We start from the raw sequence: 21,193 nt of genomic DNA, 5'->3' as shown, positions 1-21,193 counted from the left end.
AAGAAGCAGAAAGACGTTGATGTTTCATAGGTCGTGCGACGTACGTCGCCGCGGCTTTCCCTCGCATGGGTAACGACGCGGAGCATAAAATGCAGAACAGAAATGCTGTAGTAAGAAGGCGCCGGTGCCTCGGTGTCGTCGGATGTTTCAACGGAATAATAAAATGCGAACAACCTTCTCCCTCTCGAATTCCCTTCGTTTCTTCCCTACGCGAAACCTATTATTCTCTCTTTTTTCCGCGACGTTGTCGAATAACTTTATTCTTAACGCTGTAATTTCGCCCCTTTCTGTATTCCGCTCTCTTTTATTGGCTATCAAGCTCTGTCTTGCCAAACGTTTTCTCCAGACCTAATTTGCCTCGCAATTTCTACCCTTGTCGTGAGCCAAGCGAGGAATGGTAGATGGGAATGGCGTCTCGTCGCGGTCGGTATTCCTCGCGCGAGTCCAAATGTCGCGAACCGCGTTTCGGTTCTCATGGAAGCTCGCGCCACGGAAAATGTGCTTAGAAATTGTCTCCCTAGCGTACAGTTCGTTACCAGTAAATTCGATGAATTCTTTAAATCCCTGTCGCATTTCGGAACTTCGCTGCTGCCCGATTAAACTCATAAACAAATCGAAGACTAAGAATTTTTTACGGTTTGCAGAGATACATTTTGATTTGTCCAAATATAAAGACGTATTCATTTATCTCGATTCATGTATGGTTTGATAAAATCGTTTAACGAATGGTTTAATTTATTTTCTATTCATTCTGTACTTTCGATTATTAATGAAAAATCGTACCTGTGGAATAGAGGAGGCTCGTGGACGAGGAGGTGAAAATCGTTTTCGGAGCAAACCTCGCGGTCACGATGGTGGACCGCGCATTTGAAGCTCCTGGTGCGTTTGCCACTCATCTGCAATCAAACACCATAAACAATTATTCTACTATTACGAATTATGAATAATTGTTAAGATTAGAATCTCTGTGTCTTAAATTGTACACTGATTAATAAATGAATGGAAACAAATATTGGCATTTTTATCTCACGATCCTTGGATGAATATAACCGAAAGCAGCGTTCACACGTTTTCCTATTTTAGACATGCTTCAGGATTACAAATTTATCAAAAAAACTATATGAGCCTTGCTTTCGGTCATTATCAATTCCGTAAAACTAGCGAATCGATAAAAAATCTGAATCGGTCAAAACCCGCATTAAGAGTGAACGATAGGAAAGACGTTTGCCGTTCTTGGCACGATTCTGCGTGGCGGCGACGTCGCCAGGAAGAGCTCGAGCCGTGCGGTGTCTGATATTTGGATCGGGGATCCGTTAACGCGGTTAGGCAAATGCAAGCAGGAACGCTAGCAAACTCCTTGAGCTAAGCCGTGTACATAGAGCCAGTGCTGCGTCGACTCTGTACTCTGTACCACGGAGACACGGTCAAACATCCACGAGCACCGTCTTACCACGCGTGCAGTTTGTACCAATGTAGAAAGAGGAGCTTGTGCTCAGTGGCGTAACAGCCGTCTCCGGATTACTGCCACTGAAACCTTCAAATTGCCCGCAATCAACGCTATCTCATATTGTTTCGCAAACTGTGTTTCAAATGAGGATTCGTTGGTAATTAAAACTTCTCATGTTCGTTTCACTGTCCGACTCCTTTTAATCGCATAATTCTATGTAAAATCGACTCGTGTTATCAGGTTAAAAATCCCAATCGCTGCACGTGTTGCATTCGTTGTCGACTTTATTTATTAAGAACGACAGTTCTCAATGATGAGAGGCACGGATTAGATTATTGGATGTTTACGAGCGGGAAGATTTCCCAAGGCGGCGACAGTGGTCGGTGATGGGCCGAGACAAAGCGCACGGTGGAGCAAGTTTTGACCGCGGGGAACCAGCTGCCGGAAGCCGCAGTGTTTCTTGCTCGTTTGATTGCCAAAAAGAAGCGGTTCCAGCGGGAAGAGGTGAACCGTCGCGGCAATGAACTTCGTGGAAGTCTAGCCGACGAAGTAACGCAAATTTACCGGGTGGAACCCTTTCGCGTAAGTCAATAAACGAAACGAACGTATGTTCTATAATAAAAGACTGTGAAGCGAGACACATTTAATAGATCGTCCAGAATTATCTCAGGGGAGCATCGGCTGACGGGAGGCGTACGAACGACGGGGAACATGATGGCATTTCGTTTGGAACACGCGATGGGTGCTCGATCCGTCTCGCATGAACAAAGCAAACTCGAATCGACGAGTCAGCTCGTCGTAAACACGAGTACGGACGGTTTAATTCGATTAGGTCGTAATCATCCGACTGCTCGATCGTCCAACAGCGAATTCTAGCGCTACGTCCTGATTCTAATGGTGGTCCTATAAACGTTACCGGACCCATAGTCGATCAATCGGGACACGCTGATGAACGCATTCTTCAATTAACCGTTCAGTGCTGCGAGACCGACGCGAAATATCGAAACTTTGATTGTTAAATTTAAAGAATATCTGCAAAAACTGTCTAATCTAATTGCACGGGACGACGTGTGAAAATTATTCTTATCAAAAATCGTGCTTCGTAATAAAGAATTCGATCGAGGATACTCATTACGAAGACACAGATTGTATTCAGATGAAAAGGGGAATGAAAAGTAAATCAGGTACGTTTCCACGATTTTAGTAAGATACACGTAGAGGTAAAGGACGGACGTAATTCCCGAGGATGGTAACACGTATACGCGTGGCTGCGTAGAGTGAATTTTCCGGGGCATTGTCGGGAAGCAAGCGCCTCTCTATTCGATTTCGAAGCGAATCGAATCGAGTCGAGTCGAACGAGCCGGCGAGATGGGAGGGTAGGTGCGCGGTTTTGCGCCGGACGAACGGCGGCGGACCGACGTTTGCGCGAGACCCGTACCTAGAATTTACCCCATTGGCCGGCCTAATGGTACGGATTTCATTATGCCGGGTTTACGCGAGGCCCGCGTCTACATTACGACGCCGCGTTGCATTCGGCAAGTCGACGATTTGGAATGCAAAACTGTTGCACAAATTTGCTCGCCCGGAATATTGGCCCCTGGGAACAGTTTAATCGGCCCGTGTTTCGCCGCGAAGGAAACAAGCACGATTTTATATTTGATTAAATCTATCGATCTCTAGAAATTTTAGCGTTAATTAAAATTATATTGTAGATGCACGTGGCGTAAATTATTCCTCGTTAAATGTTTACTATCTTTCCTTCGCTGTAGCGAAAATACTGGTTCAATTTAAATTAATTAAAAACTGTCCCGCATCGCAAAAATGATTCACTTTATTCGTTTCTCTCTCAATGAATATACGTACACGTTAAAAATTAAAATATGACGCTGTTTTTTGATTAATGGGTTGAATAAAAAAAACTTGTTCGAAATAATCTTTTATTAAAACGGCACAGAAGGACTAATAGAAATTCGCATTTCAAGTGAGGAACAATCTTTTTTTTCAGAAAGTTTTAGGTCCTTAGCACGGAAAACCAACCCGGGGGTACATTTCCTTATAAATATAAGATTCATTTTTGTCATATCGACTTATAAATAATCCAACATTGTCTATTCTAATACGATTGTCATGTTCAATATTTATTAAACGTGAGAACGAAGAATTTACTTTATTTCCTATCCTCATTTCGTTCTGTTGATTACACTGACAATTGGACAAGCTTACGAGAGAAATTGTTCCCCGGGCGAGGAGTTAAATCGAAGATCGAGCACGGCCCTCGTACAAGTTAAAGGACGTGCGAGACTTCTCAACGAGAAGAGTAGAATATAACTGGCCGCGGAGCGTACGAGCTTCGCCCCCGTCTCGACTATCATCTCAAAGGAGGCACACATCACTTTTTCGATTCGAAATTAAGTTTGGCGAGATTCCAGCGTATCGACGTGAGAACCGCGTTAGATACGTAGGCAGGTATCTATACGTAATACTCTTTCGAGTACGCTCACGTGCAAAGGCAGGCAGGTAATTCACCAGCCAGCCGGTACACGCTTCAAGCTTTCACGATAATTGGACTGGTTTATGCGGGCGTAAACAACTCACGACAGATTTAGCCCATAAAATTTGATTAACATTCCTCTTTCGCGGGACTAATAAATTTGATTAAACCCCGTTACGTCTATCTCGTCTCCATAGGTTTTTACTTTCTGTCATGTATTCACGAGATGCGTACTTTTACTTCTTTTTTTTCACAATGCGTTTGCTTTTATATAATACGATCGAGTGCTACATTCATGAATTGGACTAGAGAAGTGACATGTTCGAAAACTGTTGCGTTCATTCGAAATGCAAATTTCAATTTGCAAATGCAAACAAGTGACGAAATAGAAAAAGACAAAAATTATATTTGGAGAAATTTAACCTATGAAGAAATTGAACTGTGACAATTTTATTGAAAGATATTTTTATAGTCCTGAGCTTTAAACTGTCATTGGAGTTTCATACAGTAAAGGAATAACTGTTTCTGTAAGAATTAAATACTCGGAAATGATCAATTGTCAGTGCCAGTAAATGTCTAGTATAAATTTGTGAACAGGAAAATCATTTCTCAACTGAGAGTCCGGAGGATTGAAGCAGAAGAATTGTTTATTGGATTACAGAAGAAATTGGAAGATAAGCGTGATCATTCTTATAACTTGAGGCTTGTGTTTTTTGCATCTCGTAACCTCTGGGAATAATGCGACGATGTTACCTTTCAATTTCCTTAATTACAGTTTTAATAGCGCTGCTTTTTATACGCTTGATGTTCTATCCGACAAAATAGTAATTATTTAATTACATTTCAATGTATCTGTAGCCATTTTTATATCCATGCTGAACCAACTGTCCACTCTGTGAATTATTTCGACAATGTAAATTATACAGTTATAAATAAACAATAATTTAAAAAGTAAGGAAATTTCAAACAGTCGTAGTTAATAGTATTCCCTTAAACGAGCTATGACTGTTTCATTTCGCGTTCAACGATTATTGTCGTCCTGCACAAAGCTTTTCGATGTTAAGACAATTTTTTATCCACAAAGACGGGAAAATTGTATGAAAGATAAATGAAATACAAGACGAAGTCGAGGAAACATTGAGATGAAAATCCCGGAGAAAGGAAACGATTCTAAGTGTAATCTTAAGACGGCGTAAAATGGTCAAACGTTCTTTTTCCAACAAGCTCGTCGTCGTTGAAAGAATTCACTGCTTATCAAGAATTCTGATAATTCATCAGATGAATGTTATAAAGAAATGATTAATTTTTATGCTTAAAGCGATCCAGGCAATTAATTTTTAGGTATAAATACTGATATGAATATTTGCACAGCCTTGATACTTATTATCCGATAAAAGTAGAGTCGGGAGCGGTTTGATGCGTTTAGGGGCGTTGATTGTAATTTTAAACGGATCGATTCCCCAACGGAATTGAACGATGTTATACGCGGCTTCGTCCAGACCGCGGCACTGAATTTCGAGGTTGCACCCTGGCCGCGATCGGTTATCCGCTGCTCAATTAACAATTACAAATGAATATTAATCGCGGACTCGCCGATTTTCGTATGTGACGGCAGCGGACGTCCCGCCGCCGCGCCGCGGAGGGCCACGTTTGCAATAACGGCGCGCAACACGTAACTCGCATAATCAATTAGACCTGCGGGCTGCTCTCAATGAATATCATGGACGTTGAACAATTTTCTTTTTCAGATACAGATATAAACCTTGATAAATCACAAGGAATATTGTGTTCTGTTTTCGAAGTTCAAATAATTTATAAAATTGGAAATTCAAATAGCTGATTTCACTATAATATGCCATGTTTTGAACCGCGAAAGAAATATAAAACCAATTGGCAGTAGACGGAGGGTCGCGCGATTACGTAAGCCGAACTCGTGGCTGCAATCAGGTTACCTGAAGGTAAGACCGACCCCGCAATTGGAACCGAAACGGGACGACTGGAACGGGTTCCAGTCTCGTTCAAAGGCGCGTCGCCTAAGCGAGTTTGTAGCGTAGGGTTCGCTTACGAGCAGTTGATTACGATTCGAAGGGACGCGACGCGGTATTACGCGGCGTGATAACGCGGCGCACGAGGCGTGACAAAGAGGAAGAGAGAGGCTGAGAGGGTGAAACGCGAATCAGGATCCGTCGACCTGGCCGAGGTGTCCGTCTACGGTTCTACGGTCCCTCGGTCGTTACAAAGGGTCGTTAACTGTGTTTCCACGTGGGCATCGTAGCGCTGGTCGTTACCGGTTCCTCTGCCGTGTTTCGCCCGAGCCACACACGTAAGTGGCACACGGCAGAATCGTAGAAATCAGATAACCAGCCGACACACGCCTCTGCGGATCTGTCACCGAAACGTCTCTCCCTTTTGGTTCGCCTTCCCTGAAACGTCTCGCGACCTGGGCTTCCCTAGTTTACATATCGAAGCGCGAGCTACCCTCTCGGCGTTTCCACCCTTCAAAGGGAACGCTCAAACGCGTTCCTGTCACGTACAGCTAAGCGTGCATCGGGATGCGTGTGAGTCACGGTACACGTGTATAATACGCGTATCATGTAACGTGTGCCAAAACTACAGGTATTTCCAGTTCCGTTCGCCTATAATTACATTGTTCGATTCAGGCTTCTGAATGAATATTTTGATTGACGATCTTTCTCTGTCTTCGTTCCAAACTCGTTTCGTATTACGAGAATCGTAGCAAAATGATAAAGCAATTATTAGAAATATTCAACGAGAACTGCTGAAAGATCTGATTCGTTTCATTGTCGGTGTATTTGAAATATGGTTTTTGTAAGTCGCACGAGAGATACCAACAGGTGTAGGCGAGGATTACAACAGAACGAGGTTCGTGCGAACGACCAGTAACTACGGTTTTCGTTCTTATTTTCTGTCAGCTATGGAATTCATCGGGGGCGGTAGTTCCATTTAATTTGAGACAAGTAGTTACCGCTCGAACGCGAGGTAATTAGGTTCGGCGGAGGTGTATTAGGTGGCTCGGCGCCGCCGCCGCCGAGGAGGAAGCGTGAAACGGTGGCCGAGGCAGACGAGCGGATCTCCTCGAAGGTTCGTTTACGCTTACGCGTTACGAGCCCGGCTCGAGATTCTATCTTCTAACGATGCCTATCCTCTCTTTCCGTTAGCATTCTCTATTTTTTCCTACCTCCGTTCCCTCGTACCGATGCGTGACCGGAGTCAGGATGGCACCGTTAGGAGCTGTTCGCATCCACGTATCTGTATGTGCGCTCATCCACTTCGAGAACACGTACCGCCGCGAAAATAAGCTCCGGTTATAAGCGTCCTGTGGTCCTCGCGTTCCTTTTCTGGCGCCAAACAGACCCTTCCCAATGTTCCAACAAATCTAGCCGAATCATTTATTACTACTATTATACCATTTCTTTCGTTACAATTACAAAGTGAGTAGCAATTTTATTCTTGTTATTTTCTATTTTTACAAAACGGAAATTCATTGAATTTTTATTGGTAATTCGATTGCCAGCTATTGAATCGACGGACGTATTACACAATGTAGAAACATAGAGACTCGAATCGGACCGATAGAACGTATTAGCTCCCGCGTCTGTGTTAGAGTGATCGAACGGATTGCGGCGAACGGGGCATCGAGCCAATTGAACGTACTTATCGAGACAATTATACGGAATCTTGATAGCGAGTTGACGCCTGAACTGCCTTAACCTTGCCGCCGAGCCATAATCCGTGTTAACGAAGGATTAGGATAGTTTCGAATCCCTGTACCACGACCACGAGTTTCCCCGGTCACAACTCTGGCTTACCACCTGCGCTCGTATTTTCTCATCGTTTCAAAAGCCTGATTAACAAACTTCTCGTTCTTCTATGAAATACCATTGGTCAGAGAAACTGTGAAATGTTGCTCTCGTTCAATGATTTCTATTTTACAGTAAATACGACAGAGACTTTGCAGAGAGTTATACATGAATTGAATTCTTTAGGCCTCTGCAATGAGGTAGTAGATACGAATCGATCGTAGCGCGTGCCACGCAAACAGGAAAAGAAATAATAATTCGTGACGATGAGGCAACGTCCGTTTCGCTGGTTGCCGGCTGAAGTCCCGATAATGACACGTTACTTTCATAATTGCTGATGTAATTAGAGGGAAGAAAAATGGCTGGGACTCGACGGCACTTCCGACACGATTGTCTTGCTCTGGAATAGGTGTGGATCCACCATTGTTTGCCACAGTTGCACGACTTCTTCACCGACGATTAATGTCATCGTCCAAGTAATAATGAAGTCACATTCAAGAGAAGATATTTATTGCTTTTTATGACAATCGATTTTTATTTATTTATTAACGTTATATGTGACTCTGACAAGAGGGTTCCATTAAACGACTGTAAATACAGATCCATTAAGTTGATACGTAATTCTGAAATACCGCAAGGCTCTCGAGGAAGGAGATTGTTGCCCGAAAGAATTTAATATGAGTTGTGGTTATCGGCGAAATTCGTGGTACGTGGCAGCGAAAACACAGGAGGGAGTAACGCGAGAATGGATAGGGGAGAGGACGGGTCGGATGAAAATTTAATTTCGTCGATTCGAGAGTAAAACGGGGAGTGAAAAAGGAAAGGGACGAGGATAAACCATAAGGTGTAAAAAGTAAAAAAAAAAAAGATGGAGCAGGTGATCATGATAGCATTCCATTAGCTGCCTCGAGATAAAACGACCATCTAATTTCAACAGAATTCTTTTGGAATACTTTTCGTCAATCAAATATAACTTCATTCCTCGCTAATGGAATACACTGATAATAATACGTATGTGTTAATAATCTAAATCTGATCACAAACTGGATCACATATTAAACTTTCATTTATTCCTTGCTGTACACATGTGTTCAATTTTCATGTTTCATTGACTGGTATTTATAAGCAGTGAAATAAATGTTTCAGAGCTGTTATTTATTTATGTCGTTTATGTAATTTTCACTAATTTTCAATAAATAAAAAATCATGCTCATAAGGGATTAACCTCGGTTTTCATTTAAAGAGGGTAATATTCCAAATCTTATCAGTTTCATCAGTAAATAACGTAAAAGACCGGTTCGTCAAATTGCGCATAATAAATGTGTCTCATAGTTTAACGACCCGTTAAATCGCTTGCGTTTCATTTTGCGCCCATTCTCGTTACCCACGGCTGCAGCGGGGTGGGAAATACAGACAGGGAACCACTTAAGCGGTTAATTCGAGAATTTCAGTTTCACAGTCAGTCGAGGTCTTGACGTAAGTTGGGCAAACCTTTGACGAGTGACGCGCCGTGCTTATACATGCACCATACGTACATAAATATGTATATATACACTAGATCTGTATATTTGATCATATATACATACATATAATTTTGATTTCCATTATAGAAGTCAGTCTTTGATGGTTAGCAATTTGGAATGTTCATCAAAATTTCCAATAGACAATGGGCACTTGGGAGAATCTCAGGCTTGCATACACTGCACCGACGTACACTTCGGTAATTTATACGTCTCCTACGTTCGCGACTCGATATCGCATGGGTCGGGGACTCGTCTAGCACGAACCGCAGTAAACTTTCGACGTACATAGTCGCGATGAAGTTCGTCGAAGGGGTTCACTTTGACCCTAGGCTGCGCATTCGCCACCTTCCATGTTATCCAAACGCGGCACCGAAATGCCGCTAAACGAAACTTCCCTCCTCCCAGCCACGGTTCCTCGACTACTAAGTACTCGGAACAGGAACCCGGTTTGCGCCCGTTGTTTCCGTCCAACTCGAAACATTCACCCAGACAAATTGATTCTTATTCCAGTTTCCGTTTCAACCGCCGCTGCGCCGTCTCAACTCTCTATGCATATTCAGCGAGTTGTTCATTATCGGATATGAACGATTTTGCAACTTAACGTTTGCTTCGGAAACAGATTTATAAAAGAACAAATAATTAATTAATTAATTAATTAATAAAGAACAAATTCTAAGTGTTTGTCGAAGATATATGAAATGTTCAATCAACTGAGTGATCACGATTTCTATACAATTATTATTTTTGTATATGTATATATGTACAAGTCGACAAATCAGTGACAATATAAATATTTCCGTATAATTATCGAAAATATATTTTGCTCTGCATATCTCCTTATTATCCAGGTATTAGCCGAATTAACCGCACCTGCTTCGTAGGGATTATTAGTTTCGCCAATTTCACCCCTCTTGAAAATCCCATTTCATAATCCATTAGCTCAATTATCTGTTTGTTCCTGCATGCGATTATCAATTTTTCCATTTTATCTCATCGACGATTTGCCACGCGTACTTTCTTCGATACAAATGGCGAAACGAATTTAAATGTTTATAAAACACAATCAGTCATCGTCGTCGTTTCTCTTTGAGACCGAGGACGAAACAATTTGGGAAAGGGTTAAACGGTCGGCTTTTGGTATCATAACTCGGCATGGTCCAATTACAGGCGATAAGCAATTTCCTATACGTAATACTTTCTCCCCCTGTGTAACGTAATTTTATTACCAAAACACGTGTAGTGTATATATCTACGTTTCACCAGGCTGACCGTACCAATTAGGCCAATTTTATTTCTCTCTTCATCATCCCGCGCACTTCTTAACGAAATTACTAATATCCGGCTACACGGTACGGATTAAACGACCGTCCAATCAATTTGCCCAGATAACAGTTCTTCATTTTGTTCAGATTAGAACACCAACTCTAGTGTACGTTTCATGTTTATTAATTAGGTTGTTCTATTTTAATAAACATGACAAATTACGTATTAAACGTATGGAAATATTCACACTTATTGCCAAGATAAATCAGAGGCCGACGTTAAAACGTCTCGGGAAGCAGAATAAAGTCCGACAATTTTTATAGCTGTTAATAATTGTACATTTTTAGCCAGGGGACAGAAAATAAGTATGAGAAGCACTCATTTACTTTAGAAAGGGTACTAAAATTAGTATAACCCGAGAAAATAAGCACACTTTTGTTCGGTTTCGCGCGGACGATTCAGAGAGAGGGATCCGAGACACTTTTTCTTTTCATTTCTTTCCTCACTTTCCTTGCTCACGTTAAGTAGGAGGGGCACGAAGAGAGCCAGAGATAGGAGAGGAACAGAGAGAGAGAGAGAGAAGGAGGGCGTAGGCGAGAAAGAGTTTTCTTGCGGATGTGAATTAAGTCGTAATGAAGTACGGGGTAAAAGCTTGGCGAGCTCTTCTCACGAACGATTCCGCCCCGCGCCCACGGGACACTTTCCTTGATCCTTCTCGAATCGAGGGAGAAGAGGGTGCCGTGCCCGTCGACCGACCGAGCGAGGGAAGTTTGTTAAGGCGACGAGGTTATTTCTTTCCCGCGAATTTCCATCATGCCGGCCTTGGGCCAAGTTGCACAAACGGGAATTAGAAAACTTGAAAAATGTGTCTAACGGCTGATGACCCGCGATAATAACGACCAATCCGAGACAGAGAAAAAGGTGATTCGAGAGCTTTTGCAAATCCGATGGCCAGACGTGGCCATCCAGAATTTATTCATGGATGAACCTAGTTAGCAGACTTGCTTTAAAATTAGATATGAAGAAATCTGTAGAGCATTAAATAGACGTCACTAATGCTTAGTATACTTTTGTTGAAATCAATAGAAGAAAAGAAATAAAGTTTGAAGATGCAACGAGCATATGCGAATTTCCTCTCTAAGAAAGTCGTACGCGTGCAGATTGCAATTTGTATCACTGCGAATTTAATTGAATTGATAATGGGATTACAATGTAACCGCATTCTGTTTCAGAGAAGCGACCATAATCACGGAGCTCGTATCTCACGCTGATTCATGACAGTCCAGAGGTCCGGGCAACCGAATTGTAGTTGCTAACTTTCGCGAATTTTACCTGACTCGCTGTAAACTACGCTGTTTACTCCTTTCTCCCGTGTCAGTAAAAAAATCAGTGAGTAATTCGTTGGCCAATTACACTGACCGTGATCTTGTCACGCTGATTTCAGTTTTATTCTGTGTTTTTCAATTTATCTGTCATTCGTACAGGCATCGAATTGATCGATGGTTCGCCCAATTCTGTATCGTCCGGTTGTAACGTTTCTGAGAGGCGACGACGAGACACGTCTATTTTTCTGTTTTCACTGGAGTGGCATCGCACGGTTCGCTCCCCCGAGAGAGAGGATTCTAGGAGTCGAATGTTCACGTGGAATCTCGCCGGATTCTTCGTGCAGAAGTGACGCGCTTTCGAAGGTACTGAAACGCACCACTTCCTTCCTTCCTTCCGTGTCGCCGTGAACCGAAAACGAATGGAGAAAGTTCTGGGGCAAAATTCTGCTCCCAGAAAGGACTGAGAAGAAGAAAAGGAAAGGGCAGGGTGTAAAGCGGGGGGAGAGAATTTACGGGCACGGGCCGGTTACACCATTGAAATCCGAGACCGGAAAACCGCGAAATCGCTGAAATAACGTCGCGACCGGAAATCTCTCGGCCGAGATTCGATATCCGGTCTGATCGTAAAGAAGCGCGGCCGAGAATTACCGGAAGAAGACGTAAAAGCGAATTCCGTCGTCGGATATATTACATCGTCGTAACAACAGCACCGCCAAATTTCGGATCTCGGTCTCCTCGGAGACAATTAACATTTTTACCGTGGGAATTCTCAAACTGTTAAATTATATTCAGAAAGAGATCTGCTCCGCACGAAGTTTCTCCAGTTCCGACTCCCGGTTTCATTCGGCAAAAGTTTTACCTGTGTTTCATTCGTGCGATCGAGAGACAAACTTTCTACCGTCATATAAGACGATAAAGAGCTTGAATATAAAAATATACACGATCGGAAATGAATTATGATCGCGTTAAATGGATATTAAAAATTCAATACCCACGTCTCGTAATGTTAATTAAGACGATATTCGTGGTACAGCGTTTCAAACAGTTTGCCGTATTTACGTCGACCTCCCTATATAGGACGTTACCGGGGGATGGAAAAATGTATACGAACCCCGGGGTGTTCTTTCCGGTGGACGTGAATTTAATTTACCCGCGATGCATTTACCTTGGCCAGTTTCCCTCGGGACGGTCAGGTATCTTAAGACGCCGAACGCTTTTGTTCCTTTCCGTCGCATTAATTTCTACTTTGGTTAACGGATTGAATTACACAGGTTCGAGAGCCGGGAAATATTCATGGTCGGAAATGAAAGTAATTAAGCGGAGAGCAGCGCGGCGCGGCGCATCGTTGCAAATTGCCTTTGTCGACGCGTATAATGGGCATCCGTCGCGTCGCCGTCGTCAGCCCGGCGTTTCGCATCGGTTTCCCCTGCTCCACCGACTTTCAGCTTGTTATCATCGTTTCCCGTTATTATAATCTTTAACCGACCGCTGGGGGATAATGAAACGAATTTCGTGTAAGAATATCAACCCCGGTTGTAAAAAGAAATTGAGAAAGACTCAGACTTTTTGACTTCTCGTCCTGGCCGGGGACCCATCGACCGACTGACGACGCTGAATAAAAACGAAACAATGCCGTTACCTCGGCCCGCGGTAAACGAAGAATAAATTTTACGCTTTTCACCGCGGCAGCCGCGGTACCTTAAAATTGCTTTGACTTCTTTTTCTTCGCTAGCTGTCCCTTTGTTCGTCGGCGCGCGAACCTTAATTAGAATAAAACATGTAATAAATGCGTTAGACCTCACCGACCGGATCTCGAGGGAATCTTCTCTTAATTCTGTGCAGCTTTTTAATGTTAACATAAATATTACGCGATATATTTAACGAAATTGGTGTTATTATACCTGACGTACCTTGCACGTGATTAAACGGGGGGAGGTCGTTTAATTAATGAAAAATCAAAAAACGAAATAAGACGGGAGTAGTTAATTAACATGCTCGCGATCGTTGCGTTTCTACTGACGCCGTTTATGTACAGCTAGTTAACTCGGCTAACGTTATTTATCACAGCAACGGAATCTCGGAAGATCCAAAAGCAGTAAATGGCAGGGAAACTCATTTAGAAACGTTTTACACTGAATAGTCTGTGACAGCTCTTCTTCTGGGTCAGAGAAAATACACGTGTCCGATAGGGATTATGATTAAAGCAACATGTCTCTCATGATACAATGGTCTTAAAATAAAGCACAAATATCTGTCCACGTGACTGTAGTGCTCGTACAAGAAATTTAGAGAAAATAGTATCGTGTTAAATTAAATGCCTTGTTGCAAACGTGAAGATTATTATGAGTCAGTATTTAGTATTGTTAAAGTGATTAAATAATAAATATATATCGTCATTCTTATTAATACGTAAAATAGTTAGATGGATAATTTCGTAAAAATGGAATTTTTGTTCTGCTTGTAGGAACGAACATCTGGAATTCAGGAGTGGTAACAAAGTGGAAAAGGTACAAATTGGTAACGGCGTTTGCATTTTCGATTAGGAGCTTAGGTGATCCCTTCGAGAACCGTACGCTTACTCTGACCCTTAATGGCAAGGTCCCTCTTATGGGTTCTTGCTCCGCCGCGAATTCGGGTACCGAGGTACTCGCCGCGCCACCTGAGCTAAACGACTGGCCGAGTAGCCCTGGCTGGCTAGCTACCAAATTAACTTTTACTACCATCTTCCCAATTAATTTACAAGCCCCCCAACGTCGCCTAATTGCGCGCATAAATTACTCGCACCCCTCGAGATTGTCCGTTCCCGGCTGACCTCGAGAGGAGATGTAGCGTAGCCTCCTTTCAACGCTCGTATCATCGGCAACCCTCTCTCTTTCCTCGCCGTTTCAATTCGCCGCCGCTGTTTCTTAACCCACCGACACACGGATTTCAAAGCCATTTTTGTCGCCACGGCCACCATCCAGGCGCTACGTTACCTTATGGCTTGATTTTCTTGTCGAGCCGTAGCTAAACGTCCAGCTAAATTTCTGGTTTTATCGAGCGCCGTGTTGGCCACCGTTGCTGTTTCATCTCTTGTTAGAATCGCGACCCACATTCAGTTCGTTTCAATTCTTACACATTTCTAATATTTTTTATTAAGCAATGCAATCTACCTTAATAGCATAAATAGTTCGTCTTTATATTCGGATGTGTTCTGTTCAATTTCATACTAGTTTACTTTAACGCATAGAGTAGAACTTTGTTTAAAAAAAACTATTGGGAAACTAATCAGACGAAACGAATAGCTGCAGAGTGGAATTAACCAGTCACGGTTAAATCACAGGGAATCGTGAAAGGGTGTAGATTTTCATTAGTTTCCAGCTAAGTTAAGTGACTACGTTCCGTGTAACGACGGAGCCGGAATGTTAGCGCACAGCGAAGGGTTAACGACGATTACCGATGTACGTGGAAACTCAGCGCGAAAACGCATCGAACATTATTTGACACAATGGTACGTGCAAATTTAGCCCCGACTTCGAGTAAAACGAACAAAATTAACGGCAACCGCCTCGGGCGATTGAGAAAGTTTGACTTCGAATCTCGTCGCGATTCAGAGAAACTAATTACCAGCCCGCAGTTTCCGTTCTCCTCCCGGAGCCGCCTCGACCAGCGTCCCCTGTCCTACGCGCGAATCAGCACCTGTACCGTAAGTCAGTTCCTCTCGCGTTACGCAATTCGTTCTGATCGCCTCGCGCGTTTTAATTAAGAGGACAAACGATCATTTAATTAATGAGCATAAGTTCCATTGGAAATTCTCAGTTTCATGTGTTAAAAATGATTAAAAATCAGAATTGAATTAAAGTATCAACAGAATAAATCTTTTTCGGAAAATAGTAATGTTATTTTGATATTAATTTCTGTATCTCATAAAATTCGATTCCTCCAGATCATAGTTTAATAACATTGATAAAACAACCCATCCATCATACTTATTCTAACCACTGCTCCCACCTAGCCTTTCGCTCTTCTTCATTCCATTTTATTTCCAGCCGAACTTTTTTTCAACGTAACTGAGATCGTTCATATAATTGAATCAGCTATTTTAGAAACATCACGAATCCAATTTTCATAAAGTATACTTCCTTTTTTCACTGTTCACTTTTCTTCACTGCTCACCGAACGAGTATCTCGCTGGGTGTGAGAAATATTCTGGACTCGCTCATATTCTTTGTTACTTGAAACAGTGAATTTATGTAAATTGCGAACTTGTAGGGAAATGAAATGAAAATTGGTGTCATAGTGATTTGAAAATTCACGTCATTCAATCAATTCAATATTTGATTAAAGTGAACCTTTTTAAATGAATTGTCTGTTTTTTAATTAATACTATAATAAAATCAATCATTTTTTGTTAAATTTGTCACTGACGAGTCTAAAACTAAATTGATCCCAGCAATCAATCAATAATTTCTCCAACAGTATAATCTATAATATTTATATAAATGTATGTAAATTGACATTAATCTATATAGAAACGTGAATATGTAACTTGAACTACGACATTTTTTAACTTTAGTTGACCTATCAGTCCAATTAATGTCTGGTTTTTGTTCCCGTCAGTCCCATTTCTCAGTCGCTCCTTTCGCGGTTTCGATTTTTGAATCGCGACACGCACGTGTCCCATCCCAGTTCGCACTGTTTTTTTTTTTGTTCCTGGTTTCCTCTCCCTTGCGTTGTTTCCCGGCCTCGCTGACAATAAATCTGCGTCGTATGAATCAGCCGCCATGTTTGGGCCGGAACTTTTTGACAAGGCAATTGGGAATTGTTTGGTAAACGACGTCGGGCCGGGGGTTGAAAAATCATGAGGTACGCGGTTTCCGCCGCACCGGCCGCCTCTATCCTATTCAATCCGTGTCCCCGGCTTTTTTTAGTCCCGAACACGTTTTTATTTATCGCGATTCCCACCCGCCCGAATTCGCTTCCAACTTCCGATCATTGACCACTGAATCCTCTACCCTTTAATTTCGAGTTATTTCAAAAGCCCCCGTAGTACGTAAAACAGTCGCGTTACGACTTCAAAAGAAATTCTTTCACGTCCATTCCAACCCTCTGTTAAATCATCGAAACGAAAAATAATATACGCGCGAAACAAATTATATAATGAAACGAAGCAACCTGCAATTTTTTAATAAATTATTTTTAAATTAGCCAGTCAATTCCATAAAAAAATTCTCATTTAATTTAATTTGTGGGCTCGAACATCGTGTCAGGTTTTACGCAGCCGATCAAGCTTTCCGCGAATGACATAATATTATTATAGCGTACTTTTCGAAATTCCCAACATTTTTATAGTCCCTCGTTTATCGCGTACAACATCGCGTATCTATTTTATTCCATTCTTATGATAATATCAGAAACGAGAATTTTCCCGCCGGGCCGGTTGAATGGATCGTAACAAGCGCCGACGCGATTTTATTTCCCGCGATTCGGGGAATTCTGTCGGAATTTTCGGGTTTCAATCATCGTACGTACTCTCCCTCCCTCGCTGCCACGGGTCTCGCCGCTATATTCAAAAAAACGAAATGTTCAGCTGTTCTTTGTTTCAAACTCGGTGAATGCAAACAGATAACGAGGGTATTTTTGGGAGCCTGGCTAAATTATCGGACCCTCCAGGCGCCACCGATTCTTCCGCGAGAACCAACGACAAACCCCGCCAATCGGTCATTCATGCCACGTCTGCCATTCGATTTCCCAAAAATATTTCACTGTTCCGCGACAAAATGTATTCCATAAAATTTATAATTAAACTTCAACTAAAAGCGAAATAAATAATTATAAAATTCATGAAATCGAAAGCTGAATTCTGGATCCTTTCTACTTTTATAATTATGCTAACGTTTTATCATTGAAATTCTAAAAGCAATAATCGAGTGACTTTTTGCAGTATTCACGAAATTCTTATAAAACGAGGACAGGCTTCTACCCTCTTTCAAATATGGGACGTACGACCCAGCTTCGCTATAAATACACGAAGGGAGGAACCGAAGGGAGAGGGAGGTAAGGATATTAGTAAGCCAATGTATGTGTACGTTTTTCTCGGCAACAGTCTGTAATCCCTTTGGTGGCCGAAAGACGTTGAGAATACGAGGAACAGAGGAAACGAAGAAAAAGGGAAGGGAAGAAGGAAGAAGGAGATTAGGTAGGTATACGATTTGGGTTAGCGCCAGCGTCGTTGGCAGCGACGTTCGCTAGACATCGAGGGTCTGTCACTTGGCGCCGCAATTGCCACGCTATGGCTACTCATAAAGGACGATTCACATCTGCCTCCTTCGTCCTTTCGTTCCACGATCCATTACACTTCTTAACTCTCTAATGTCTTAATGACATCTTCAGACGAAACGCAAAATAGTCGTTGATGTAACAATAGTTCGACCCTTTGGTACTCGAATTATTTTCTATAATGTCGTATCGTCGTCTCTAATACGACATGCGACAAGAGGCTTCTTCATTCGATAAATGACATAATTTAATAATGTAAAATAGTTATTGCATTTTATGGGAAACGATTCGCTCTCTTATTAAATTACTTTACCTCCTATTCCATATAAGACGCATAACTAAAATGTTCATTTTAATAGAACTCAGTCTAACGTTGAAGAGTACTGCATAATTAAGCGGGGCGAATGAAAGGCAGGGAACGAGAGCCGAAATAATATAATGTTCAATTAAACGTAACGGGAGATCAAAGTGAATTAGCCTTAATACAAACGGCACGGCACGGAGCCTTGCCTCTTCTCTTTTCATCCGCGGTGTCCATTTTTTCCAACGTCCTCTTCCGTTCGAGCAGCCCCTCTATAAATAGTGCAAACCGTCTGACTACGTGTCTGCGATGCCGCGACGCCCGAGTTTCTTGTCTGCAGAGGCGTCGAGACGCCTCTGTCTCCGTGTGACGGTGCCCGATCGGGATAATTCAGTCGCGCAGCGACACAATCCTTAAAATTAGCGAAACCTGTAGACAGGATGAATCCCATCGACTTCCCCTCTTTATTCGTACGACGCGATTTCCGAGTCAATGGAATACCATCTTCTAACGATTTTAAGAACGCACTGTTTCTTTTTTATCAATTTATCAATTAGTCTTGCACATTTCTGAATAATTAATTCGTTTTTTTTTTTTATTACGAATATAAATCTGGCATATTCTGAAAAATCGTTAACGTACGTGGTTCGCGAATCTGACAGTATGCGAAATTCCTCGATTTCGCATGTACCACACGCGAAGCCTTTCCTCTATTCTCGTACCGTTTGGGAGAGATTGATGAGGACCGAGCACGTTTATCATGTCGGACCATTTGTAAAGTAACGCATTTATCGGTTCCCTTCCTTTGATGAGCGCGGTGAATTTACAAGAGAGCCACGGGGCACAAATGTTTCTCGTGAAAATTATGATCCGTACAGTTTTAACGTGTGGACAGAACATCGTATCTCTTTCACTGTATATTTTCTTTGCTACTAGAGATCAGAATTATACTAAAAAAATAAGTTCGTCTGGACGTGGTTGTCTTACGATCGAATCACAAATCGTATGACTCGTTCTTGTCAAAACTTGCTCCTCGAGCGAACGATAGTCGAACAGAAACAAACTTTTCTTTTCTTTTTTTTTTTCAGTGAAGATGGGAAAAAGGTAGAGCGGGTTCGTTTTCCAGAGTGAAACGGAAATTAGAATTTTCACGACGGAAGGGTGAAAGGGTGACGTTGGCGAGGTGGAGAAAGCGAATCCTTCGCCGGAACTAGTTGGCGTTGATGGAACGACAAGACGGGGGAGTTAGTAGGTGGATGACTTTAGGCAGGCCCCGTCAAATCGAGAGGGAAGGACGTGGCTGCCAAGGCAAGCCAGGCAGGCGCTCTTCGAGTCGAGCAGAAAGGTCGTCCAACCCCTGACTGCCGCGACACGATAAAGGACGAGAGCCCACCTCCATTCTTACCCATGACAGTCTGTCTTATATACGGACACGTTCCTACCTTCGTTCCAGCGAATGCGTTTTATACGAGAAACTAGCCAAAGAGGATCCTCGCTCGATCCTCGACACTTTAACGCCAGCCAATTAATGTGCATTGCTAATGAAGATATATCTTATCTGTTATGGAAGTATAAAAAAAGGGTTTAAAAATGGATTTGTTGGAAGGAATTGAATTACGTTTCTTAGAAAGAAGAATTCCATTGGGACGATTGCGAAATAAAGGAGCAGTGCTTGTCAAGCCATGGGTTCCTCCCTACAGTCCGTTTACAGAATGTGTCTTCCTGAAATCCTTTTCAAAGGGTTCAATCATTCTATTTTTAGGTCAGATATAATTGATTTTTTAGCAACGACAAATCGAATTAATATAGACTTGATAATTTATATTCCTCCTGCACTACATAAAATTATTATATTATTTTTTATCAGAAACGTTTGAGAGAAATTCTGTCGCTTTGAAATTAACATAAAACGTAAGTTCGCATTAGGTGTAACAGAGTTTCACCTTTGACTCATCTCTAGTCATCGTTAGTGCGCTGGCATCCGTAAAGAAGGGAGTACGGTAGTACACGGGCTGAAACAGGCTGACGCACGATGATCGTACAGCTTCTTCTTTCTTTACAGCGTCGCGTCGTAGGTCGTAGGGCTATTTTGTACGATATTTATCGCCATCGTTACGAGCCGTCGACGTTAAGGACCGGCGAGCGTTGCCGAGAAAAATATTTTCCCATAACGGTGCCACGACGCGCGTAACGCCAGCGAGGAACAATCAACCATAGGCGATAATGTCTCGTGACGCGACGATATGTTCAACATAAGAGTTCATTGTTAACAACTGTTATCGTTACCAAGTACACACCATGTTTTTTCAGGTATATAAACGTGGCCGTACTGGTTTTTTCGACCGAGTTACGAGACAGCTGTTGCAGGCGTTGAAACAATTTCAGGATACAATTATTTCAGACATTTTAATAAATCGATTCGAAGCCTAGATTGAAATCTTAATTTTCGTCAACGAGTAGGAAGCTGAGAATAGATCGGAGTATGAATTCTTATCGATCGGACGATCGGCTGTCGTCTAATGTGCATAGATCAGGTAAGAGTAGACAAGGCAATTAGGAGATGTCAGGAGATAATTGGTGAACATTAGTCGGGGTCCGTAGACGTTGTAAATGAATCGGTTTTAGCATTTTCGTTTTTCGCAAGCCGATAAACGAGCTCGTTTACAGTCAAAGCGTCGGCGGCGGTCGGGGCCCGGTAATCCGGCACGTTCGTTTCCGCACGGGCTAGCGCCATTTTTTATTGGGCCCCGTAGAACGTTTTCGT

At 42.3% G+C, this 21,193-nt stretch overlaps 1 protein-coding gene across 1 annotated transcript in view; it reads right to left on the bottom strand.

Annotated features, from left to right (window-relative positions):
- The window catches only part of stet (stem cell tumor), a 246,581-nt gene that overhangs the window by 77,976 nt on the left and 147,412 nt on the right, over nucleotides 1-21,193 (bottom strand). Inside the window, exon 5 of the mRNA XM_018032000.2 lies at nucleotides 784-896. Within this exon, the coding sequence (XP_017887489.1) occupies nucleotides 784-896 (113 nt within the window). The remainder of the gene's footprint in view (nucleotides 1-783; nucleotides 897-21,193) is intronic.

Source organism: Ceratina calcarata, unplaced genomic scaffold (assembly GCF_001652005.2).
Source record: "Ceratina calcarata isolate Rehan_Ccalc_2016 unplaced genomic scaffold, ASM165200v1 scaffold568.2, whole genome shotgun sequence".
Lineage (NCBI taxonomy): Eukaryota > Metazoa > Arthropoda > Insecta > Hymenoptera > Apidae > Ceratina > Ceratina calcarata.
Note: the sequence above shows the minus strand (reverse complement) of the source record. Positions and strands in the feature narration are given on the sequence as shown.